The 26,883-nt window shown below is 39.6% G+C and overlaps 3 protein-coding genes across 3 annotated transcripts; 1 reads left to right on the top strand and 2 right to left on the bottom strand.

Annotated features, from left to right (window-relative positions):
• Positions 1-64: 64 nt before the first annotated feature.
• On the bottom strand, positions 65-2,771 carry LOC140314134 (adenine phosphoribosyltransferase). The gene is made up of 5 exons (XM_072392196.1): positions 2,596-2,771; positions 2,412-2,505; positions 2,007-2,153; positions 279-374; positions 65-207 (listed from the first exon to the last, which is right to left on the bottom strand). The coding sequence occupies exons 1-5, from the start codon at positions 2,716-2,718 to the stop codon at positions 65-67; spliced, it is 603 nt and encodes a 200-aa protein (XP_072248297.1). The 5' UTR covers positions 2,719-2,771.
• A 7,105-nt stretch (positions 2,772-9,876) lies between these two features.
• On the top strand, positions 9,877-13,348 carry proca1 (protein interacting with cyclin A1). The gene is made up of 4 exons (XM_072391691.1): positions 9,877-10,426; positions 10,523-10,655; positions 11,272-11,406; positions 11,507-13,348. Exons 1-4 carry the CDS (start codon positions 9,913-9,915, stop codon positions 13,200-13,202), a joined length of 2,478 nt encoding a protein of 825 aa, XP_072247792.1. The 5' UTR covers positions 9,877-9,912; the 3' UTR covers positions 13,203-13,348.
• Positions 13,349-17,950: 4,602 nt separating this feature from the next.
• LOC140314131 (dehydrogenase/reductase SDR family member 11-like) lies at positions 17,951-22,160 on the bottom strand. Its single transcript, XM_072392193.1, has 7 exons — positions 21,949-22,160; positions 20,303-20,512; positions 19,248-19,342; positions 18,741-18,870; positions 18,463-18,555; positions 18,322-18,387; positions 17,951-18,207 (listed from the first exon to the last, which is right to left on the bottom strand). Exons 1-7 carry the CDS (start codon positions 22,078-22,080, stop codon positions 18,166-18,168), a joined length of 768 nt encoding a protein of 255 aa, XP_072248294.1. The 5' UTR covers positions 22,081-22,160; the 3' UTR covers positions 17,951-18,165.
• Positions 22,161-26,883: the final 4,723 nt, after the last annotated feature.

Below are 26,883 nucleotides of genomic sequence, written 5' to 3'. Positions count from 1 at the left end.
TGTGTCCATCTCAGTTTTATAAAATGCCCCTGCTCGTCTTCATTGAACTCCTGAGGAACCATGTCTACTTGCTAAAGCTTCTAAAGGAGTCCAGATGCTTTCCGTCGATTTGGCTCTGCAGCTCCTTGGGGATGCAGTGAGAAGACTTGTAGTTTTCCTTAATCCACTTCCCTCCTTCAGTGTTTTCAATGGCGATGGCCGCTACACCTGCAGCAAACAGGACAAGATCTTTAAACTCAAACGCTGGACTTCATTGAAATGTCATCGTGAATACTGACCTACAACTGTGGCTCCCAGCTTCTCCACCAACTGGATGGCAGCCTTCATTGTGCCTCCAGTCTCTATCCACTGGTCCACTAACAAAACCCTCAAACCTGCAGCAGAACACACATGTCGACAGCAAATGTTTGAAATGCAGCTAGAAATTAAAACATTCTTAAAAAGGAGATGAAGTTGAGGATTAAAAAAAGAAACCCATGGAATACCTTGGATTTATACAGTCTACAATTTAATTAAAAAGCAATAAGAATCTTTTTTCCTCATTGGTTTGAGTTGTTCTTACTATCCCAACTGACCTGTGGTTTAAGACATAATGTTCATTCAGGTAGACATACATACAGGACCTGCACCAATTATGGGTATGCACTGAATTATGAATGCATTTGAAATTAAAAACAAGTATGTATACATGTAGGTTTTATATTAATGGTGGCATGTTAAAGTGGGAAAGATGTAGATTATCTGTAGTAGTTCAGGGTAGTCCTACTAGGCATCCCAGAAGAAAGTAATCCAGAGCTGTGGATCCAACTGTGTGGACGTGGACAGACGTTTAGTTTCCCAGACAGCAGGAACGCAAACAGGTCATCTTTGAGGTAGGATAGAGGGTCTCTAATGATGTTGACGGCTGTAACATCTCAGTCTGTGTCAATGCTGACGTTGTTTTGTGAAATAAAAGGCAATATACATACATTTCTTGTAAGAGACAACACAACAAATAAGGATAAACTATTTTGAATTTCATTATATGGCTAGCGTGACTAAAAGTAAATGCTGTAAAAACAACAGCTGAGGAGATTAAGCCAACTTTTCCCTCTCTAGCACCAATGACAAGAATTGAGGAAATGAGGAACTGAAATGTATGTTTAAAGTGTTCAAATGTTTTGTTTACACGCTCATGAAACAATTTGAGTTCAACAAGGAGTTGCTTTAGTACAAAAATATGTAAACACTTCAGCTGATTCTCTTCCACCAAAGGCCAAAAAGAAGAGCCATCCTCAGTATTCATCAGTTTTGTTGGAAAATGTTCTTAGTCCATCCATTTGTGATATATGTTTTTCAAAATGCCATTTAAAAAAGGCTTTTTTAAATTTCTAATGCCAAAAATTCTACAATAAAAAAAATGCATTTTAGAAGAACACTTAGATAGATGTGAACAAATAGATCCAACTTTGATTCATTCGAATAACACCAGATGGTGCTGTCTCACAAGCAAGCGAGTTCTTCAACTCCTGTGGGCTTATTACGTAAATCATAAGCAATCAATTGGTGGTTTTAGTTGTTTTAGTTTCTCAGGCGTGAGGATTTGTTACTTTTAGTTATTGATGATTTTGGACTGCGATACAAACACATCATCCAGGATGTGGAAGATTAAGAAGTGAGACATTTTTCACTTATTTATACTGACTTAACAGAAAACATGAAAATCAATGTTGAATTTTTTGCGTTTCATGTCAAAGATAAAACGGTCAAAGTTCAGTCTTCATTTTATGTTTAAATTTTTGACAAAGATTTTTATTTTCTTCACAAAAATTATCAATCAAATCATAATTATTTGTAGCTTTTCAAAACAGAAAATTAACTGTACTGATACCTCTGTCATCCCTCACAACATCGCAGAACAGTGGAAGACAAGCGTGATCTTTTCTCTCTTAATCCTCTGGATCCAAACATTCTTCTTTTCAAGGAATATTTATGCAATTTAGTTAAAGGAAAAAGGGAAGATTAACCTGGTTTTAGCACATCCAGCCTTACTTCCATAGTCTTTTCTCTGCCTGTGTAGTCTGTGTAGTTTTGGCTTTGGGTTGCGACACACAGATGACCCGCTTTACGAATAGCCAGAAAACCTTTTCCAAGAGTGGTGGCAACAGATGCCCCTGAAAAACATCAAAAATGGTCTCTGAAAAGAAATGTGGACAATCTTCCTGTGAAACATCTTGGCATGCTATGAGTGAGAGGAAGAGTTTAGATGGGTAAACTCTGTTTCTAAATTTAGTACCTTTGCCTGAGGGTTCATGTTTCTCAACCTATGTGCAAGCACAGAAACAACCTCTTTAAATAAGGTTGGTCTGCAGTGTGATCACTTTGAACTCAGTATTTTTCCCCTCAGAAGACAAACTGCTTTGTTTTCTCACCAAGAATAAATCCCATTGCATCTATCCCAGCAACCAGGTCAATGGTGTCGCTATGGAATTGACTGAGGAGGTCTTTCACGCAGTCTGCCAAAGCCTGGATCAAGAGCAAAGAGGGTAAATACACACCATGCAAAGTGTGCACACGATTGTGCAGCTGTAGACAAAGAATCCGTTGCCCTCATACCTGGGGGTTGCAGTAGAGTCTGGACGGGTCCAGCCAGGCAAATGCTGGCCCTTTGGTGTTTGGGGCCATCAGAGAGAGGTACCATCCTTTCTGCCTGTCTGCAGGAACAGTCAACACGTCCATTTGTAGTACAGCGCTGGTCTGTGAAGTTCGAGGGACAAACTGGGGAGAACCAACTGGACTGTGAATGAGAGAGAGTTGTTCAGATCAGTTTTCAGTGAGGTGAATGGTGGGTGGGAGGGTGCTGTTCATGACACTGCACTCAGCTACAGAATCTCTCTACAGTTTGGGAAGGCATTTGACAATCAAATGAGCTAATCATTTATATGATCAGTTTCAGCCTTTTCTAAGTGCTCAGGTTCTTGCTAGAATCTTGAGGTCTCGACACTGTCTTTCTTTCCATCAAAGAGTTGATTTTAAGATACTGCTGTTGGTACATAAAGCTTTTGGTTTGGGGCCAAAGCACACCTCAGGTCTTCTGGTACATTATCAATCTTCAAGACATCTTAGGTCATCAGGAGCAGGTTTACTCTGTGTCCTCAGGGTTGGAACAATCATGGAGAAGCTGCTCTCTGTTTCTATGCTTTGTATATGTGGAACCAACTCTCTGTGTCAAATCCTGCTTCTTTTAAATCAAACCTTGTAACTTTCCTCTTCATCACTGTGTTTAATTAACTTATTTCAATGATGGACTGAATAATAATAGATCCCACTCTGTTTTACTTTTTTATGTTCTATGTTGAATACTTTGAACTGCCTAATTGTTGAATTGTACTGTCTAAATAAACCTGCCTTGTCTCAGAAAATATAGTAGGAATATTTGCATTCAACAGCCTCTTTCTTTGTGTTTAATGGTTTGGGGCCATTAAAGACATTTTCATGTTTCACTTAAATCCTGAAATTTAGGATTACCACCTTATTATTAGGATTATCACCTGCTGTAAAGGTGTGTCCATTTCCTTTAATTTATTAAAGAGATTGTCTTTAATGAGATAACTCTCAAACTTTGTGTCATAATAAAACCCATCAAAGACCAGACTGACGCAATGCATCATTACGAATATAAGTGTAAAATTAGACATAAAACTGGAAGAATGTACAGATAATTTAATTTAATTTATTAATTTCAACTGCATATTCTGTTGTTTGATTTGCACATTTCTTGCAATAATGACAGATTTTAGATCCATCTGAAGCTCATATGTGGAATTTTGCTTCAAGCTTGAGACTGAAATCATGATTTTAAACACTGTTGAGGCCTGCTTCGACAGCTAAAAGAGGATTCATTTATTGGGAGAAAGTGTATTATGATTCTCAGTCAGTTGTAAAATGTAATTGCAGTTATTTGAGATAATCTTCTCAATGCTCTGAGTGCCACTTTGTTTGAAAAACATATTTTCATTGTTTCCCACTATTTTATGGAGTTGACTGTTTACACCCATGTAATGGAGTCTGTATTCTGCAGCAGACATGGCTTACCAGCAACAGAAATGCATACAGTACTATAGTAACTGCAACAATGAACTGAGACATTGGTCATTTAAAGTGTTTCTGTGACAGTAGGTCATATGCTAAAATTTCATAATTGAGACAACTCCCATCAGGAGTTCATCTGTGTTCCAAGCTTAAATAGCCTGTAAACACATATTAATCCTCCCGTTTGTGTCAAACTTGACCCGATGACCTAGATGAGTTTCCACAAAAGCTTATTTCATATTAAATGAATAAAGAGCTGGGAAACATGTTTCAACGTGCATTACAGAGCTGTTAAACACTGGACGCTTTGTCATGTTCTAATTATGAATCACAGGGCATATGCAGGGCCCTGGGAGAGTCACTCTGTTTTAACAGGAGTAGACGTCATAATTTTCATGAGAAAAAGCTAATGGACATGGTTTTGAACTTTTTTGGGAAAAGGGATCTGTTGCTTCTGCTGAAAACCAAAGCTTTTCAGACCTGTGAACTGTACTGTCTTTTGCTGCTACCCTAAAAAATCCACAGACTGTGTCTGCATTTCTTAGGTGATGAAATGAAGATCCAAATAAAATGTGTGACTTGTATCTTTCCTACACCTAACACCGTGGTTACTGGACAGAATGAAGTGAAACTAGAGATCATATAAAAATGTTAATCCTTCCCACATGCATACCATAAGTTGTTATTGTTAATAACAAGGTTGGGATCACATTCACTGCAGCAGAAATTCAACCCTGGATCGCACAGTATTCACAGTATATTTCACATCTCATAACTTGAAAAGTTTTTAAACAAAGGAAAATCTGAAATTTCATGAGTGTCATGAAACAGATTTCAAGCTGAGCCCAAGACTGTTCTGACACGTCTGCCTGCAGCACTCCAACTTTCCCACAGTCTGGTTTTATGTGTGCCTCAAACCAAATGACCTTAAAATAAATGATACAGTGAATACTGTCTTTAGCACAAATGCAAAGTTTAGTGGATATGAACAAATTGAATATGTTAACCTGTCTGACAGATAATGTTGATTCAGCTTCTGGTGGCAGCAATAACTTGAAGTAATCATTTTCTGCATGACGTTTGCAGCATTGATTTATACACAGGTCTCTTAAGGTCTCTTTTTCAGACATTTTGTTTTAGCTTTGCTGCTGTGTTAGACTTAGACTCAACTTTATTTATCCCTTGGGATGACTCCTTCAGGAAAATTCAAGTCTCCAGAAAGCTTATACAAAAATTACAAAAAATATAAAGGATCAGCAGCATTAGGATACAAAATATACTATACAAAGTATGCAGAATACAGAAAATAGCTAAATATAAACTCTGAACTAAATATAGATTAAATTAAATTAGGTTATTGCACTGTAGTTGACATGAATGAAATGAGTTATTGCACATAGGCTGACCATTTTGATAAATAGATAAGTGTTGCAATTGAATATTCCTCTTCCTCTGTCCCTGTTATATCCTCCCCCCAAGTGAGGAGTTACGCAGTCTTATCACCTGAGGGACAAAGGAGTTCTTAAGTCTGTTGGTCCTGTACTTTGGAAGGAGCAGTCTCTCACTGAACAGGCTCCTTTGGTTGTTGATGATGGTGTGCAGAGGGTGGCTGGCATAGTCCATAATGTCCAACAGTTTGCTTAGAGTCCTTGTCTCTGCCACTGTCACCAGAAGGTCCAGCTTCATGCCGATCACAGAGCCGGCACGCCCGATCGGTTTATCCAGTCTGGATGTGTCCTTCTTTGATGTGCTGCCTCCCCAGCACACCACAGTGTAGAAGAGTGTCAAGAACGATGGTGCAGGAAGGGAGGACCCAGATGCAGACTTCCAAAAACAAAAGGTTTATTCCAAAACACAAAAGGTAAGAACAAAGGTCGTGGCTGAGCCGGTTATCAAAAATACTTGAACTGTGAATAACAAAGCAAGACAAAACTATGGCGAATAAACAAGACTATGATTAACAAGACTATGAAGAAACTGTGACTATGATGACTATGGCTAAGGGGCAAAAACCTGACTTGACAATCGTGAAGTGAACATGGAAGGTTAAGTGAGGATTTTGCGATGACTGTGACTGAACCTGGAAACTAAATACTGTGGGGAGGTGATTTGTGATGAGGTGCAGCTGTGAAACAGAAAACAGGTGACTTGAGTGAAGCTAAGTGACAGGGGAAAAAACATGACCTGGAAACAAGACAAAAACCTGAAAACATGATAAAGAAACTGAAAACATAACAAAGAACCTGAAAACAAGAATAATCAAAACATAGAACGTGACAAAGAGGACACTGGCAACCACAGACTGGTAAAACATCCACAGCAGTTTGCTGCAGATGTTGAAAGATCACAGTCTCCTTAGGAATACATCCTGCCTTTTGTCTTCCCATACAGGTGGCTGGCATGTGTTGACCAGTCCAGTTTATTGTCCACCCACAGCCCAAGGTATTTGTAGGAGTCCACCCTCTCCACCTCAGCTCCCTCTAGTAGGACTGGTCTCGGCTTCAGTCTGGTCCTCCCAAAGTCTATGACCAGCTCCTTTGTCTTAGAGGTGTTGAGCTCGAGGTGGTTTGTGCGGCACCAAACAGCAAAGTCCCCCACCAGACTCCGATGCTCCTCCTCTCTGTCATCCCTGATGCATCCAACGATGGCTGTGTCATCGGCGCACTTCTGTATGTGACGCAGCTCTGAGTTGTAGCAGAAGTCCGAGGTGTACAGAGTGAAGAAAAGAGGGGCCCTGAAGGGCTCCAGTGCTGCTGACCACAGTGTGAGACGTAGTGTCCTTCAGTCTGACGTACTGTGGCTGGTCGGTGAGGTAGCCGGAGATCCCAGGTGGGGGTCCACTCCCCTCCTGTTCAATTTATCTTGAAGCATAGGGGACTGAATGGTATCAAAGGCACTGTAGAAGTCCAAGAAGAGAATCCTCGCTGTGTCTCTTCCCTTATCCAGATGGGAGTGGACGAGATGTAGAGGATGGCATCCTCCACACCAACACCTGGCTGGTAGGCGAACTGCAGATGGTCCTGGGCGTGTTGCATCTGGGGTCTGAGGAGGCTGAGACAGAGCCGCTCCAACGTCTTCAATAGATGTGAAGTGAGTGCCACCAGCTGGAAATCATTCAGCTCGCTGTGTCAGTTCTTTTTAGGGACTGGGACGATGCAGGAAGTCTTCCAGAGGGAGGGCACTCTCCCTAGCTGCAGGTTGAGGTTGAAGATCCGTTGTAGTGGTTTCCCCAGTTCTGCAGCGCAGGTCTTCAGGAGTCTTGGACACACCTTGTTTGGGATCACTGTCCTGTTGATGATCCAGTAAAGCCAAGCTTTAGCTGTCAGACAGATGGCCTCACATTTGACTCTAGAATAGCTTGGCACAGAGAGGAGTTCATGGTTGACTAAATTACTTCAAGGTGTCCAGTTCCTGTGGCTACAAAACAAGCCCAAATCATCAGCCACCACCATGTTTGACAGTTGGTGTGAGGTGTTTGTGGTGATGTGCTCATATGTCCAAATGACATCACTCCAGCAGTCTTGTGGTTTGTTCATTTTAATCTTTGCAAACCTAAGCTGTGCTGCCATGTTCTTTTCAGAGAGAAGAGTCTTTCTCCTGCAACCTTTCCAAATAAGCCATACTTGTTGAGTATTTTTCTAATTGTACTGTCATGACTTTACCCTCTTAATTCATACTGAAGCAATAAGAGTTTGTGTGTAGTTTTTCCACTTGCTGCCTCTGAATTTTTATCTTATTTTTTGTTAAATGAGTAATGATATTATGTAACATGTCTAGTTGTTTGTCTAAGGCTGTATTTACTTAATTCTAAAACCTGGCAAGAAGCAGATTATTTTTGATGATTTTTTTATGTCCTGATACATAAAGCCTTACAATAGGTGTACTTTCTTTTTCAAATATTGTAAAAAATGTAGAATAGTTGACTTTTATTTCCACAGGACACTGTATTTGTTAACTGTGCAGCACCTCAGGTTCACACTGACCCCTCTGCTCAACCAGAGGGCACTGTTCTGCAGCTGACATGTCTGCGAATGCTACAAAGAGCATCTTACTCAGCAAGAAACAGCGCAATAATGCTTCACCAAGAGTCACATAAAGTACATAAAAAAGCTAAAAAAAGATTGAGATTAGTATTTCCACAAGATAAAAAAACAACCTTGAAACAGTTTTATTTAACACTTTAAGTGTATAAAGCCAAATTTAAGACTGTGTTTTTAATGTTGGTTCATTGTGAATGTATCTAAAATACAAAGAGTCAACCTTTGAGGCATTTTTATTGCATTTAGGATTATCAGCCTTGTTCATTTGTCCCAAATACCTCCAGCAGTTTTTTCACAGAAAACTTTTTTTTCAATCCCCTCCCTCAAGATGTGGTCGAATGTTGCCTCTGCTGATTCTACATCATTTCTCTCCGCCTTCCAGCAATCGGATTTCAGTGCCTTGAGTAGGCAGGATCTCCTCCTCTAGAATAAGACCAGCCATGTGACAAAAAACTGGGCTGATTCAAAACGTAACCTGACTATAGGGTTTTGTTTCCTTTGAAGATAGAGATCACCCACTCAAAGATACAGCAGACATCACTGTGCATTATTTTGTAAATGAGATTTTAGAATTAAGTTATGAAAACAATTCACTGTATTTCGGTAATAAAAACAGATCCACACAATGGTGCATATGTAAGGGCTGATGTTATGATAAAAGCACAACTGCAGCTGCTGATATATTAATAACTAAGTTAAAAAAGAGTTTGTCTTCCACAAATCTTTTTACATACAATCAAAACCAACAGTGACATCTTTCTTAAAAGTTCATAAACAAAATCAAAGAAAACACTATATTATACTATACATATATTATACTATACTCATATGTAGTATAATTATAGTATGTACAATTCAAAAGAAAAAAAAACTTTTACTTTATCTATCTTAACATGTCAGAAGGGAAAAATAGACATATTGTGGGTTTTTATTTTGTAAGCATTTATATTCGTTTTATTCTCTGGTGGAAAAATCATGATTAGGGACAATTAATACATATTAGAGCTAATGTATTGCATTAGACATGGTTGAATCTATTGCAAACAGATAATATTTCAATGCTATGCAACAGATAGGGTTGAAATGTAAGGACGTCTAATAAAATCAACCTGAAACACAAATTATGTTCTAAATTGACCTACATTTAGCTCATGTCAAACAGAAGTGGTCATAAAACACTGAGCTTTTTCTGACTTTGAGGCCTTTCGGTCACTCAGTGCAGTTTGTGTGAAACTATTCCCTCTCTTCACATTCCTCAGTGAAAGAGCTCTGTCCCTACATCGGGATTTAGGTCATCACCAATTCAGGGCCTGTTTTGAGGCGTTTGAAAGATGTCCAATGTCCTGTGTTGGCACAATCACCCCATGCTTGTTACCATGGAAAACGTGGGCAAGCTTGAACCTCCTCCATGCATGTTCCCAAAGTAAATCTCCACTTTCTCGGGGTTGAGCTGAGGGGGTTGGGAGGTAACTCGCGGTCATTTGTCTCTCTGCGGTGGAAGCTGGAGGTTCAACTTCTGAACACCCACAAATTAACCCTGTGCTCTCCTTCTGCATGTTTCTCTGCAGTGCGAGAATAAACCGGTGGTTATAACTGCTGGCTGTGAGTAATACAAAGAGATACGGTTCCCAGGCCAAAGAGGTTAATCGTGGTGACTCCTCCCAGTATGACCATTCATCGCATTAATAATCGCACCACTTCAACGTCGCCTTTAAAGTGGGAGGGCTGCGCCGGAGCGCCAGAAAAACCCCGAGGAGCTGTCTCCGTTACGCGTGGTGCTGAAAGGGCCACTCGCCGCATCATGTGGTCTGTCTTCTTTGTCTTTCTGTCTTATCTGGACAGAAACGTCGTCAAGGGCGACTTCCTGAGCCGCGCTCTGGACGTAGAGAAGGAGAGCAAGATGATGTTCTCCATGATCAACGGCACCTTTTGCGCAAAAATGTCAATCCTAGGAGATAACTTCCTCTATCAGGTGTCAGACGGAGCCGAGGTAGTGCGCACCGTGGTCAGTCCCGCTGGGAAGGTCGTCAACTGCTCCGTCATAGTGAATCAGATGGAGGTGAGATCATTCATGCATGAGTGCAGGTTGGGACTGCAGGAGCAAAGAGCCGGGCAGCAGCTGGACACGCATTTTGCGCGCATGGATGAGGCCAAGCCGATGTGCCGGGAGTTTAAGGAGAGATCAGAGCGCAGCAGCAGAGAGACAAGGGATGAGAGCGATGAAAAGGTCCTGAAAAGATCCAAGAGAGGGTTTACTTACCCTGGGACCCTGTGGTGTGGAGCCGGTAACATGGCGGATAACTATGACCAGCTGGGTAAGCTAAAATCTGTTAAAAAATGTTGATAATTATTTTGTCATATGAGAGTGTACCAATTACTTACCCAGTTTAACAGTGACCTCCTATCCGCAGGAGAGTTTGCAGACACCGACAGTTGCTGCCGCACTCATGACCACTGCCCCCATGTCATTCATGCCTTCTCCTCAAACTATGGACACACCAATTTCAAGTGGCACTCAATCTGTCACTGTGACTGTGACAATGTGTGAGTAAAAATAAATCAAGTTAATGTGCACATATAGAAATTGTTGCAATATGAAAACATTAAGATGTAGCCTATATGAAAATGATGTAACACTGGTCATTAACCTTTTAAAGAACTGGCACAAAAATCAAGAGAGCTGACATATCTGACATATCTGACATCATGAACTTTAAGCATTAAGTTCAACAAATAGCTGTCCATAGATTATTACAAATGTTCAAATTTTATTCCCTGCCAAACCACTTTAGAGTTCACAGAATTCAGTGCGTTTATGTCATAGTGACTAATTCCAGGTGGCAAGTCTTTTAACCAATTCAGATCAATTTAAATATATGTTTGTATTTACAATAATCATTATTACAAGTACTGTCTGCAAATACTAGATAAAGTGAAATTGTCAGGAGAAACAGGTGAACCAAGTAAAAGCTGATGAGGCCTGATCAGATGGATAAAAACAGAGTGCATTTAATTCACCCTGGAACTATAGCTGAATAGTTACCATGTAAATGCATGTCCACATGTTTATCATTCAAATCAAGCACCTGCTTCTGTAATGTTACTCCTCTCTTTCAGAGCAAACTGTATATCTTGAATGACTTCTTTGTTCCCTCTGCAGGTTGAAAGCCTGTCTGAGGAATGTCAATGACACATCCTCCAGAATTGTTGGTCAGGCGTTTTTCAATGTCATTGGTGTTCCCTGCTTTGACTTTGCCTATGAGGAGCAGTGTGCTGAGCGGCACTGGTATGGCCTGTAAGTATCAGCATGGGGTTTTGGATTGATTTGCAACAAACTGCATTGTACTGCTTTCTGAAATTAACATCCACCACCTCTTCTCTGTGCTCTTGCCTAGGTGTAAACGATATGAGAAGCTCCCCATTGCTGTGCTGAGAGAGGCAGTGCCATATGACTTTGGAGGGATTGATGTCATTGATGAACTGCCGATTGCTCCTCCCAAGTTGAAAGATTCCAAGAAAAGCAATAAAGAAGACAAACCGGAGAGTGTAACTCAGTCTACAATGTCAGGCCCAGAAGAACCTTCACTTAGAAACGTTGTCACAGCTGCCGAGGACTTCATCAAGGTACTCGCTACAGTCTCCACATCTCAAAGCTCCACCGCCGACTCCGATAAAGACGAGGCGCAAAGCTCAGAGAAGAAGAAGAGGAAGAACACAGGAAAGAAGAAGAAAACCAACAAAAGGCAAAAAGGAAAAGGAAAGGGGAAGAAGAGAAAGCAGAAGGCAGAGTCAGGCATGAAAGCAGAGGAAGGAGCTGCAGTTTCACCACCTGGCATCAAAGCAGAGGAAGTCTTGGCTTTAAGTAATTTCATCAGTGAGTCACACAGACACCAGCAGCCAAGTATAAACACAAACAGAGTCGATGACAGCAAATATGAGCTCAGAGTAAAAGACGAGCCCTTCAATGAAGTCATGAAAGATGAACCAGCCATGGATAAGGAGGTGGCTTCCTTAACGTCACCTTTGTCAATTCGGAAGAGGCCAGGACAGTCGGACACTGACGTACTGAAAGAAGAAAGCTCTTCCGCAACAAGCACAGTAACTTTAAATCCACATAAAGCAAAAACCAGAGGACAAAGAAAAGGGAGGAGAAAAAAGAGCAAGAAAATAACTTCTTCTTCTGAAGATCTTGTGTTGAACACAGAGAACTTAAAGGTAGTTTCTGTCATCATGACCATTACTACAACTCCACAATCAGAGCAACAAAGCTTCAATGAACGGCAACCCTTTGTCAGCACTGCCAGTGCCCCCATTATAATCCCCAAAGTCCAAAGGATCAGGTCAAAGGAGAGAGGAGACAGAGAGGGCAGGAAGAAAAGGAGGAAAGCCAGCTCTGCTGCTCCTTTTGTGCCTGCTGACCACCAGAATTCCTCTGTGGACAGCCTGAACGTCATCCCTCACACCACTCCCACCATACAGTCAGTCCCCACCACAGAGCCGCAGTTTTCACACAGGCCAGATGTTTACAGAGAGAGCATTCAAGTCACAGCTCTCAGCTCTACCAATAATGCTTTGAACAGACAAAGGTCAAAAGAGAGACGCCTTAGAAACAGACGGAGGAAAACAGCTGCGCTTCCCTCAGGTGAAAACCCACTTTTTTCTCACAGCAGGTCTGAAAACGTGCCTGCTGTTCTTACAACTCCAGAAACTCATGTTGCTGTGAGCAGCCTTGCAAGCGCTGATGCAATGCAAGAAACAGTAACTCTGAGTGAATGGAGGCTTTTTACAACAGCCACCCCTACACTCAGCACAAAACACCACCGGCTGCCAACCAGACAGCAGAGGAAACCAAGAAAGAAATCTGCTGCTCTCAGCGACACAGTTTCTCTCCCTAAACAAACTGAACCGGTGACACTTGCAACCTCAAGACTCAGCATTACCACAAGAGAAGAGCTAAGGTCTGAAAAGCTGTGGGTGACCATCTCAGCAGCACCTGTCATGAGTCCACTTCAGCTATCAATTGAGAAAGCAAAAGCACAATTCAACAGGAAGAAAAGAAGGAAAGCTGTGCAGTCTAACAGGCAACAATGAGCCATGTGTTGCAAGCGAAGCAGGAGTAGAATAGAAAAGTATGACCTTTTCTGAAAAGCTCCTGGTGATAAGCTGAACAAGCTTCATGATATTCCATTTTTAAAAAATCAGATTTGATCGCAATGTGAGAATCATGTTTTGTAATATTTGGCCTGCATGTCAGTAATAAAATATCTGAATGATTAATCCTGTATCTGTCATTGCTTCAGCTTTTGTCCAGGGATAAAATAAGCAAACTTTACTAGAGAGTTGCCAGAAGCTATAAACTGACAAAATAATTTAATTAATAAAACAGATTCCATCCATCCATCCATCCATTTTCTACACCCGCTTAATCCGTTGGTCGGGTCACGGGGGGGGGGCCGGAGCCTATCCCAGCGGTAATCGGGTGAGAGGCAGGGTAGCCTACACCCTGGACAGGTCGCCAGTCCATCAGAGGGCCACACAGAGACAAACGAGACAAACTACAATGCACACTCACACTCACTCCTAAGGACAATTTTAGAGATGCCAATTAATCTAACATGCATGTTTTTGGACGGTAGGAGGAAGCTGGATTACCCGGAGAGTAAAATAGATTCCTCAAACAAAATAAAAAACAAATAAAACTGACCTGTGCTTAATTTTTAGTGTTCATATGGTTTGAATTGATCAATGAATGATGCTTAAACTGCATCAAAGATGCTGAAAGCATACATATTCTTAGGCAAAGACAAAGTGGGCTATTAGAAATGTCAATATCAGAGGACAGAACTGCAAGGGCAACAAAGTTATCTAAAAAAGATTTTGAAAAACCTGTTTAAACATCTTTTAATGCTGCCAAGAAATTTAAAAATCATAAAGCTGTAAAAATACTTCTAGGATGAAGTGTGCTAAATATGAAGCTATCATAAGTAGGCTACCATAAAACTACATTCTTATTCTTTTAATTAATTCATTGATTAGATTTACAGGAATCACAATAAAATGTTTTTTTTTTGTCTTCGGACACAGTCAGAATATCTGTTTCAATATATATTCAGTATCTATATTCAGTATTTATGCTAAGCTAACTGGTTGTTAGTGGTAGCATCATATACATACACAGAGTGGTATAAATCTTCTCATCTAATTCTCAGCATAAGAGTAAATGTGTAAATTGGTTGCTAGGTTGCTAGCACATTGAAAATCAGTCTCTTTTGCTAACTTGCATCTGTTTGATGTTTGTGTGCACATTATCCAAGCTGGGAACAGAAGGGAATAAATTGGAAATCTAAACCCCAGGGGCTTAATACTAACCTGCTTAACCTGATTTCAACTTTTTCTGGTCCTTCCTTTCCACACTTCAAAAAGCAGCCCAAGGAAACAATGAGTTCATACTATGCGCTTTTGTTTCCAGGGCCTGCAGACTTTGATCCTCAAACTGCCTCCCCAGCAAGTGGTTTCAGGCAGGGCCCCATTCTCTACACCGATTAGGTGCTCATTACTTTCCCCTCTTACATATTATGGCCATAGCTGATGCTGAGGCTGAAATCCTCCAGGTCAGCTGACTCTCACATGCTTATATAAGACGACTTTATATACAAGGTTTTGGCACGCAATTCATTCAAATTAGACCTAAATCACATCAGGTACACCTGAAATGCACTTTGAAGTGTTTTGGAAAGATGTTAAAAAAACATTTCATCTCATCTCTAAATATTACAAACACTTGTAATCTCTTACAAATCAATAGATTTTTTTTGGAAGAGACCCAAATATTTAAAGGAGCTTATTGGCCCACAGTCACAATCATAAGCTGAAATGGCAGAATGGCTAACACAGTCAGATGTGTGATGATAATATAATTGAACAATAAGGGAAGAGAAAGTGCCAGGAATTTTCCATTTCATCTTTAGTCTATGGCCTTTGAAAATACATTTCACGTTCATGTTTAGCTCATAGCATGTATACAACTGTTGAATATAAATCAGCTATATTAGTTTTAATGTCAGAAAAAGATTATCTGCCAAAATACAGAGAAAATATTATTCATTGTTTTATTTTTATGCAATAAAAACTTAGATTAAGTGGGCCAGTAAGTGTAATTAATAATGTAGTTTGTCCAAATCAAGATTTATATTTGGATTAATAATCAATGCATGTAGAAATCAACAAGTGTGAACTTTCCACTTAGAGGAAAGATTATGTCTTTCAGCTGGTTTGGGAAAACTTTGGTCTCCGTGGGAAGAGATCGCTAGGGAAAGGGAGATCTCTGGGATTGCTAGATAAATGGATGGTTTGTAAGGCCAAGTTAATGATCAGGTTCCACATTGGATGCTGTGGGATTGTATGTGCACATGCTTATGTTCTACACTATGGATTCATTTGTGAAGAGCCAACTGTAAACATGGTACTGCATAGGTTCACCTTCAGAGAACTGTACTATTGTTGCAATACTGAATGGAGATAATGGATTATTTCAGAGTCAGGTTGGTAGAGAGCGAGGGATCAACGTCGATACAACTCTAAAAATAACCCTTTTGACCTGGTAATTTACTAACTTTCATTCAGCTCTAACTTTTTATTCCTAACTTTTCATTTCATCTCTGTGAACATATCTTTGTGTGTCTTTAGTAATTGTATATCTCTTTGCAGCAATTTAATATCTATTTGTATTGCAATTTGTGATTGTTCTGCAACATTTTGAGGTAAATTTGCATGTCATTGTGCATCTAGTTTTGGTTGATTTCTGTCTCTGTCCAAAAACATTTATTTTGGTCCATTTCATGTCTCTTTGTTTATCTCTCTGCAGCTCTGTGATCACTGGCATTGTTCTGATGTATTTTTACATCTGTATGTGTTCATTTAGCATTTAGTATCTTTGCATCTCAGCACAGCATATTCCCATTCAGCATGGCTTTTGTGGCTCTACAGGTCATCCTAACAAACAGCTGATAACAGAAGCTGTCAGGTACGATGGTGCAGGAAGGGGAGACCCAGATGCAGACTTCACAAATCATAAGGTTTATTCCAAAAAGACAAGAAGCAAGAAAAAAAAGCGCGGCTGAGCCGGATAATCAAAATATTAAACATTCGCAAAACAAGACTATGATAAATGACAAATGAGACAATGGTTAACTATGAGGCAAAAGACTTAGCTTTCATGGCGTGAGCATGGAAGGGAAAGTGAGGATTCTGCAATGAGTGAGGGGAGGTGATGCTGTGGGGAGGTGATTGGTGATGATGTGCAGCTGTGAAACAGAAAACAAGTGACTAGAGTGAAACTAAGTGGCCGGGGAAAAAACATGACAAGAACCTGAAAACATAACAAATAACCTGAAAACAAGAATGTTAAAACATAAACCGTGACAGAAGCGGTGTGTGGAGGGGATTTTATGTCAAATAATTCAATGGATTTAACTTAGCATGAGTGATGCATATACTTGATTTATATACAATATACATATACAAGCAATTTGCTGCAGCATTAGATCAAAATTTTACATGTAGTATATTACATATTATGTTAAATCAATATGTATAGCTGAAGACATCAGAGTCTGTTCGACAAATATGCAGGAAGTCTTGATGAAAGAAAAATCTGCCTGAATCTCCATCTGTGTTACTGCCTGTTGATAGCTGCCAGTAAAGTCTCCAGCCTAGAGGAAAGCCAAGGTTAGTTGGAGACTGCCAACCACCACCCACCATCTTTCTCATGTTAATGACACTCATTCATGCTGATCCCACGTTTGTATACTTACACGACTGTTGGCAACTTTAGGTGATACGCACTGAATATTAGAAAGAATCTCTGCTTGTGCCAGGCTGCAGCTGCCTGCACTCATACACAGTGTGAGTTAGAGCAGTGTGGGAAGTTTCTGCCATGTCCAGATGAAGGTGTAGTTTTTGTATTCAAGGACAAGCCGGAACGGTGGGCCCTCTGCCACAGTCAAAGGTTCAAAGAAAGCTGGCAAGTTCTGTGTAAAGTATAAAATGACTAATAATATGTCTAATTTAAAATTGAATACAAGGAAACGCAAACTAAAGATAAAAAAAATAACACAAAAGTTGCTAAATTACCACGAATACAAAATGATTGTGAAGAAACGTAAATTGACCACAAACACTGTAACTGATTACAGGGGGATGTTCAATGTCCACAAAGACAAATCAAATGACCAAAAAACAGAGAAAAGAACGTTTATCTGAACAACTACACATTTTTCGAAGCATTAAATCAATCTTCTTTATAAAACAATTGTTTTTTTGTCTAACAACATTTCTGTGTGTGTATGTTCCTCCTACAAACACGAGCATCCATCATGAGTTATATCCTGGAGGCATGTAATAATCTGCTTGTGACCTCTAGTGGGCAAAACCTGTGGGGATGCTAGTTACTCCATGAAAATATGCACGATAAGTGCCTTTTAATTCATAATTTTGGTCCACATTTGAAATCATAATTTCGAGTTCTTTAAACACAGTGTGTTAGAGGGAAATTTGTGTCCCGGGGTTTTGCATATATTTCATCAAACAAGACTTCCAATGTTCCAAGTTTTTACAGTTGACTGAAGTGACAATCATGGCAGGTTGGAAAAGAGAATTTTAGGCCACGTGCCGACAGAAATCTGCCTCTAGTAACTACTCCTTTCACTGTCTATGACAAAAAGTCTTCATTCCAACAGGTTTTTTTATAACAACTAATTTTTGTATCAATTATGTTTCCTTTAACGTTCAGTAAATGTATAAAAAACAGTAAAAACATGTATAAAACCAGTTGAATACACGTCAAGTTTCCAAGGGTCTGTTGCTACAAACGTCATTTCTTCATCTTTTAATAAAGAATCTGATGTGCACCAACCTTCTTCTTTAAATCAAAGCTTTTGTTCAGACATTTTATTTTATTTAGATTAGTGTTTACAATTGTTACTTTTATAAATGTAGAGAAAAGATCACATGAAGAATAGTTAGTAAACCAATTCAGCCATCACAGGTTACAGAACTAGAATGGTTGCTCCACAGGTTGAATCAGAATGTCTCCAATCTGTAAAAAAAAAGGTTTGTGAATGTTATTGAGTTTTCATCAGGAAAAGAACAAATTTTAAAAATGTGTGACATGAAACAATATAAAACACGTAAATACATAAAAATCAAGTACCTGCACATGAGGAGGTGCACTTAAGACGTATGTAACAGCATTAGCAACGTCCACTGCTTGCAGAGACTGCAAAAGTGGAACAGCGTTTTAATATGTTTTTCATCCTTGCAGTACAACAGGAAAGTAGTGATAATAATTTACCTTATACTGAGCGTACATATTTTCAGCTTTCTCAGCATTTTGGCTGTAGAGCCGTGAAGCAAACTCAGTCTCCACCAAACCAGGAGAAATGCACTGCAGCAAAGTGACAGTGAGTAAACATAAAGATGCACAGAGAGTGTATTCTATACTTATAAATGATGGTGTTCACGGAGCTTGTGATGTGGTGTGGTAATTTGATTAGCCTCGTTTAAATTTAATGACACACACTGCGGGCTTAATGAGTAGACAGAAGTTTTTAAAAGGCGGTGAAGCCTTACTGAGGCACGGATGTGAGTTTTTGCTTCCATCAGCTCCTGCCTCAGGGCCTCGGTCAGGGCGGTCACAGCATACTTGGTGGCCGTGTAGAAATGTATATCAGTACTGGGAAATACACGATGTCCACAAAGGCTACAACAGAAGAAAATGCATAGTACAAAGAAAATCACTGATGCTGAAAATGGGCTTTTCAAATGAAATTGTCAATAACTTCCACAATTTGGATTATAAGAATAAGCAATTTTTCCTCTATATTTAATAGTCAGCTGAATACATTTAGATTCTGGATAGCTGGCTGGCTGAAACAAGTAATTTGATGTCACATTAAGCTTTAGGATATTGTCATAGACCATTTGTAACTAGTGTTGAGCATGATAGGAACTCAACGATTACTACAGGAAATGCATATGATGTCAGACATGTGACTGTACTCTGGTTACCCACATTTTTACCAGAAATCCCATCAAAAACGGTGACAGACTGATCATCATCAGAAAACAAAACCGCACCTGTTTATGTTGATGATGTGTCCATCATCAACGTTTCTCTCTTTCATCGACTGGTAGGCTTCTCGCGTGCAGATGCTCAATGCAAGAACGTTCACCTGGAGAAGCACAAACGTAAAGAGAATATCTGGAGGGGTTACAGCTGAAAACAGCAGCCACACTTCACACCCAATTGTTGCTTCTTGTGCACAACAAAGCTGCTTTTTAGCCACTTTAAAAGAAAAAAATATAAATATATATATATGTGAATGAGTCAGCAAAAAGATGTTGGAAACATTTCTCTATTTATTTTAGATTTCACTGTTGGATTTCCTGCATGGACTTTCTGTGAGGTCAGTTTATCAGATAAGCTGAAGCTTTATTGATGGAAAAATGACATCACAATTAACCACTTTTTACTTTATTGAGTCTTTCTGAGGGCCAAGGTTTTGAAACACTAGCAACAATAAATGTTTCCATGACAGAACAAGCACTGGTTCAGGATCCTTAAACTGGACCAGCTAAACTGAATTAAACTATATATCAATTTCTATTTCTATTTCTGTTTCTGTTTTCCAGGAGAATTTCAGCAGCTTGTTTTTCTGAAATAAGCGCTACATGGCAGCTTTCACAAATACTGCTGGTTTCTCAGTTACTGACGTCTCACTGTGGTTCTTAAAACGTATACATTTATTATATGCATCAGGCTTTCTGTGAAAAAAAAAAACTATTAAAAATGTATAACTGTGTAAGAAAAATGCAACATCTTCTTAAGTGTTGCAGCTTCCCTCAAAACCTTAAGTAAATACTTGACTTAATACAGCATTTAAGGAACGTTGTACATTGTTTCACTCTCAGTAATGACTAAAGTGACTGTTTTACTGTAAGAAAATTATTTATGGACTAATTTAATCTGAAAGCCACTGAGAATAAACAACAAACTATTGAGACATGAAAAGGCAGTATGTCAAAGTTTGTAAAAGCTAAGCCAATACAAAAAAAATTTAAGCGTTTGAAGTTGCTATCTGATGGGAAAAGTATATTCAAGGATTTTCCTCAAAGTAGCGCTGCACTCTTACATCCAGCATGTTCTTCCAGCCGGTGGTTTTGCCGTTAAGCAGAGATTCTGGATGAGCCAGCCCGGCATTGTTGATGCACACGTCCACACCTTTGTGCTGCGCTTTGATGGCCGCGAACATGGACACAATCTCCTCCTCGTTGGTCATGTCACACTTGAAAGGTACCAACACACCGCTGTGGCCTGCACTCTGACACTCTGCAGCCAGTTTCTGAAGTCAGACCAAAGTTTGTGTTTTTAGTTTTCAGTTGTGCAACCGGCAATCTTAAAAAAAAATAAATGACTGCAACGCTGTAGATTCTGTGGAAAAACATGTATGACACGCTGAGGTCCCTCATTCATGAGATCAGCTAATAACGGTTTGTTTTTTCTCGCCAGAAGTGAATTAACTTCATTTTAAGATGTCAGAGTTATGATTCCAGGGAAACTTGACATAAGTTTTCACTGTGATTTATGGAGCTTGCCAACAGAAGTGGGGCTTTAATTCGGGAAGCCTCTCAGGGTAAATACATTTGATCTCCTGTGACAGAACCACGCCGCTGCTTCTTTTCTTTGAATGGTTAATGTTTTGTTTCATTAAATTTTTATGACATTGGCACCATCAGCTAAATCCAAACAAAACTTTATTACGCTGGAGAGCTTTATTGCTTCTCTGTTAGTTCAAGGATTGAGAATTTATAAAAGACACACACTGTGTTTAATTTCTTATCACTGGGTCTAATAATTCAGGAAATTATACACGGGTGGATCTTTTTCTCCCGGACACTTGCATCAATTTATTGCATCCGTTGTTTGTTTTAACCTTCATCCTCACAGCTTACCTTTTTTTATTTTACTGTATGTGCAATCAATTCCAAAATGTATGCTTTTCTTCTTTAAACAATCCCCCCCAGATGCCAAAAAGGTAAAAGAATGTTGAACTTTGACATATTTGTATCTTAGCATCAAGCTGACACAAGGTTCTGTCTTTTAGAGCAGCCACTTTTTTTCCAAGTAAAAACCAGTGAAATCTGCTTTGAATTCCCCTTCCAACAAAAACACCATTTATTCAGGATAACAGAGCTCAGATTAACTGAATACATATTTGCAGTCACGATGCTGTCATCTGATGCAGCTTGTGTCAAACTACATTTTTCTTTTAATGACTAAATGAACAGTTTTAAGTGCAACATCTTACAAGCTGATTTTACAGCCTCGGACGGTGTTTATTCTTCATTCTACTGTTTATTCTAATGAGAACAGAAGAGAACTGACTGCTCGCGGGATTCTATTTACTTAAGAAAATCCATTTTACACACCCAGTCTGTTGGTTATGTAAGCCTGACACAGCTTAAAGTTAACACTAACTTTATACACCAGTATGACACCCATTTTACTCAATGATTTAATTTGCAAGCGGGCGTTAAGTAATATAGTCAGTCACATAAATATACATGTCAAATTACATTTATAAACAAATACTTCTAAAAACTTTGCCTTGCTCTTACTTTCTCCAACAAATTCTGAGTTTGTTAGTTTAACTAAGTGAGCATCAACAAGCTGCTCTGATAAAGCCTGTCTGTGTCTGTGCTTCTTGTCAGGTGGACTACAGCACACCTCTGATTCCAGTTGCAAACTGTTGCAATTAAGTCTTACTTCACAACAAACCTGTATTTTTTCTACGTTCCTGGCGCAGCCGATCACCTTCATACCGAACCGGACCAGCTCTTTGGCTATGATCGCCCCGATCCCGGCCGAGGCTCCGGTCACAAGAGCCACCCTGCCTCTCCAGCGGTCCATTACGGTGCTTAAACTCGCAAAGAAAAACAAAACAAAAAGAAGACACAGGAACTGTGGCGAAGAGAGTGTGACAGCGCAGAGGTGAGACTACCGAGGTAATATAGCCCTCTGAACGCAGCACGTAGGAGGTGACGTTGAATATCAATGGAGAGGGGCCTGGCTGCAGATCTCCTATGTGAGCTGCTTCCGTTGCAGGCTTTGCTGCCAACACTCATGGAGAGAAATGTGTTATGGTGCGCGCGCACAGAGGAGGCAACGCCACTGTTGGCGTGATAGTCTGTCTTCATAGACATCGATTTTCGTCAACTACGAAACGCTGTTTTAGGTTAGATTTTTTTTTTATTCAGACCAGTAGAAAATGTAAGCTGACTTTATTCCTGAATGAAATAAATTTGAGGTCGTTTGTCTGTTTCCCTTTTTTGATAATACAGTTAACATGATGGCAATCTTTTATAACAAGCCATTTTAACATTTAAAAGCTAAGTTTGACTATCCATAATTAACATTGTAGATATTAACGTCTTTCTGACTAGTCGTAACCTAATTACATTTTGAAAAGTTGGATTTTTCATTCAAGATGTCTGTAACTTAATTGTGAGAAGTCAAAACGAAATATAGAGATTTCTGTAATTCAGTTTTCCCTAGGAATACTGGATTTACGGATATCCGTAACTGAATTACGACTACCAGTAATTCCACTTTGAGATATGTATAATTCCAGTTACAGTCCCCAAATTCCCAGTTGCCACATTATTACCTTTTTTCCACCCTACCTGAGAGTGTTTGGTAACAAAGTGGATGTTACTAACCTTGGTGTAAAGCATGATTGGTCATCTATGAGAAACTGTGTCAGCCAATCGACTCTCATTGAATCCAAAGGAATCCAACTGGCTCCGTCCTACTTTATTATAAGAAACAATGGCTTCCCATCAGGAAATTGGTGGTGAACCAAAGCAAATTGCTGCCTTGATATAGTCAGTGATAACATTTCATTTTTCCGGCTAGATGCTGTGACTCACAGAATGATTATGTTGGCTGCACTCACTAACACAGAAGTTGACCTAAATTTTGGAGGAAGTGGCTTATCGTCTGGATATCATTGTGAAATAGCTGGTGTTACAGTTTAACCTGCATCCACGTTAAATGGTGACCTTCAGCTCAAAACAACTGCGGCTGCTGGTAACTAAGGCAGCTGTTGGAGGAGGCCGCTTAGCTGTCCTTACTGTGTACTTATGTATGCGTGTGTTGCATCAAATTCACAACATTTGCACACTTGCAGATGCAGATTAGTTTGGAAATTTAACGAAAATAGTCAAAATAGGGGATGGTGCTGAAAGCTTCTTCCTCTCATCCTGTTCTCGACTGTTCCTGTTGACCTGCAACAATACAGATGTGACTGATTGGTTACCAGATAGACTCTATTCTGCTGCTCAGGAAGGTGAAAATCACAAGGACACAGAGGGATGCAACTCATTAAAAGCCTCAAAACTCAAGCCTTTAGAAAATATTTGCTTTAATGCATCTCTCATGATATTTTCCAAAACCTAAAGTTTTTAATGTCAAACTAACAGACTTGTCAGTTGACCAGGGGACTCAGGACACAGATGCAGGGTCGTATGGGTTCCAAGAAGGTTTTTATTATTTAAATGCAGCACACAGAGCACAGCAATGCAGGGCGATCTCCTGGCAGCGCAAAAGAAAAGGCTGAAAAACCTAAGCGCTCTCCTCAGTAACTAATCGGAGGAATGAAAGTTATGAAAAGTTACAAAACTCTCCAAACTGGAAGGAAAACAAAAAGCTATGAACGCTTAACAAAACAAAGACACGCTCTCAAAACGAGGCGGAATAAAACAAAAGACGCACTCTTAACAAAACAGAGGCTCTATGAACTATAACGATAACTAAAGGCTCTCCTTTAACGGAGGCGACTATGAACGGTAACAACGGGGGAAAAAAAAATCACTCCTTGCAAACGGAGTAGGAAACAAAGCTATGACACTTACCGTGTCGAATAAATAAACTAAAGCTATGGGTAAGAATAAATTACAACACAAGATAGCACTGCAGGAGGATCGCTCACTGCAGGCTCGTAGAACTGTGGTTCAACTGTGGTACAAGACAAAGGGCCGGTAATGCAGCTCGAAAGGAGACAACATACTGGCACAAGACAAGGGAAACGCGGACTATTTGAACACACGAGGAACCAAGGGGAACAGGTGGAAACACTTGGGAATCAGGGAAGACAATGAGACGCTTGACACGGGAGGAAGGGCAAGATACCTGAAACGAGAGGAGTAGGTCAGTGCAAAATAAAACAGGAAATGACAAGACAAGACATGGAACAGAAGAGAACAAGACTGAAAACAAAAATGAAGTGTCAAATAAGTTGAGATGGTTGTTGATCAGAAACGAGGCAGATTTGAATCTCTTTCTTGGAAGTCACGAGTGTAACTCCACCACCGTCCTCCAAATGTGAACTTTTTCGCCTGTTAAAGCCATAATTGCTCTTTCATGGCAGTTTAACAAAATGCCCTGAGACTATTCTTCCATGCAGTTAATTTTGTGTCCACATGCACAAAAAGATTTAAAAAAAAAAAGAAACTAGTGTCCCAGTTGGTTGCAAAATATTATTTAGAATTTGTTTCCCAAAAGGAAAAGGTGTATAATGATACAGTTATAACAAACTTACAAAAGATTTAACATTCAAAAATGAACTGAAGAAATATTTGAAGCAACTTTACAGTCATGTGATGCAGCTTGAGTCAGAACTTCATGGTTATGTAAGCCTGACACAGCTTAAAGTTAACAATGACTTCATAAACCATTTTCTCAATGATTTTCTTTGCTTTTAATCGCCAGCTTTAAATGTATGTTTATTTTATAATGAGTCATGTTTATTTTCTTAAAGATAGCACACAACCACACAAAAAAATGTCTACTAAAGTTTTAACCTTCAAAACCAGAAATATTGTTTGATAAAACGACATAAATACTAAAGTGGAATGAGCAAATAAATGTCACTGAGACTAATAAACATTTTAGTCACATAACAAGTCTAAAAATCAATCAAAACTGCTGCTCAAATGAATATTTGAATAATAAAGTCATTGTAACATGCAAAACCAACTATTTTTTCCCCACTTTTGGGCATTTGCAAACCAACCAACAGCTGCGATTTATCGTGTCGTCCTTGCAGTGCCTCCTCAAACTTGGGTCAGTTTACCCAACAACATGCTCACAAATTATCGACACGCAATATCAACATCTTTAGGCCTGGATGAACTGGTGTTGATGTAGAAACCATTACATCTGATAAGTCCAAATTTTACCTTGACCAGCCACTACCAATTGTCATTGCTGCTCATCACTCCTCCCATGCACTTCTTCTTCTAACAGTCTGGTAGAAACGATGGGTGCTTCCAAAATGAACGATCACAATAAAAATGTATGGTTGCCAAGATACAGAGAGTGGGTCAACTTACCCTCTGGCTGATCTTACCCCACTCTTCCCATACAGTTTTGTAAATATTTTCAGCTTTCATTTTCACAATGATAAAGTACATAAAGGACATTGTACATGTTGCACTCTGTGAGTATTTGCTTCATTTATGCAAAGAATATTTAGTACAAAAATACTTTCTTATTCTATCATACAGCATTACAAGGTTAGGGTACCCTAACCCTAACCCTGATAGGAACTTATCATCATAGTGCAACGCTGAATCTGTTTGAATTTAGTGTTTTTTCCCTTTTCTCTTTCTATGGTCTTGTTGCTCATGAAACCTGTCCAGACCTGTTGAAGCTAGTTGCAAAAAGTGATGCACAAATATTTTTCCCAAAATGAGAATGTCATGTCCCATTTTGAGTTTTGTTTGTCTTGTTATCAAGTTTTAGGTTTATTTCTTGTCATGTTTTTACCCCTGTCACATTAGGTTCACTCAAGTCACCTGTTTTTGTTTCACAGCTGCACTCCATCACCAATCACCTCCCCACAGTATTTAGTTTCCAGGTTTCCCTCAGTGCAATGCAGAATCCTCACTTCTATCGACGCATCAGGTTCATGGGGTCCAGGTTTTGGTCAGGGCAGGTTTTTGCCTATATGTTCCAAGTCATAGTCTTGTCTTGTTTTGTTTTGTTTTGTCTCGTCTTGTTTTGTCTAACTCCACAGTTGAAATTTTTTGATAACCAGCTCAGCCGTGCCTTTTGTTCTCGTTTCGAAAATAAATCTAGTTTTGCCTCACAGTGGGGCCTTTCTGTGTGGAGTTTGCATGTTTTCCCCATGTATTCTCTCCAGGTACTCCGGCTTCCTCCCACTGTAAAAAAAACAAACATGAACGTTAGGTTAATTGGTGTCTCTAAAAATTGTTCCTAGGAGTGAGTGTGAGCGTGTATGTGGTTGTTTGTCTCGTTTGTCTCTGTGTAGTCCTGTGATGGACTGGCGACCTGTCCAGGGTGTACCCCGCCTCTCGTGCGATGCCCGCAGTGCAGGCTCCAGCCCCCCCGCGACCAGACCGACGGATTAAGCGGGTATAGAAAATGGATGGATGAATGAAAAATGTACAAACATTGTAAAGCAAAAGGTAGATTAAGTGAAAACTGCTACGTAACAACAAGCACTGGTAGCTGTAAAATAAAAAGTCAGTTACAAGTAACCCTGCTTCCAGGAATCATGAAATCACATCTGAATTAAACAACACCAAGAAAAGTTGTTAACTAATCAGATCATATTTTATGAACAAAAAGTCCAAACTGCTTCAATTTAGTAATGTGTCATCAAGCCAAGCCCAATGCAATCATTACCTA

Source organism: Leuresthes tenuis, unplaced genomic scaffold (genome assembly GCF_036924035.1).
Source record: "Leuresthes tenuis unplaced genomic scaffold, fLeuTen1.0.hap1 SCAF_9, whole genome shotgun sequence".
In the NCBI taxonomy this organism is placed as follows: Eukaryota; Metazoa; Chordata; class Actinopteri; order Atheriniformes; family Atherinopsidae; genus Leuresthes; species Leuresthes tenuis.
The sequence above is the reverse complement of the archived record's forward strand: the minus strand, read 5'-3'. Positions and strand labels throughout refer to the sequence as shown.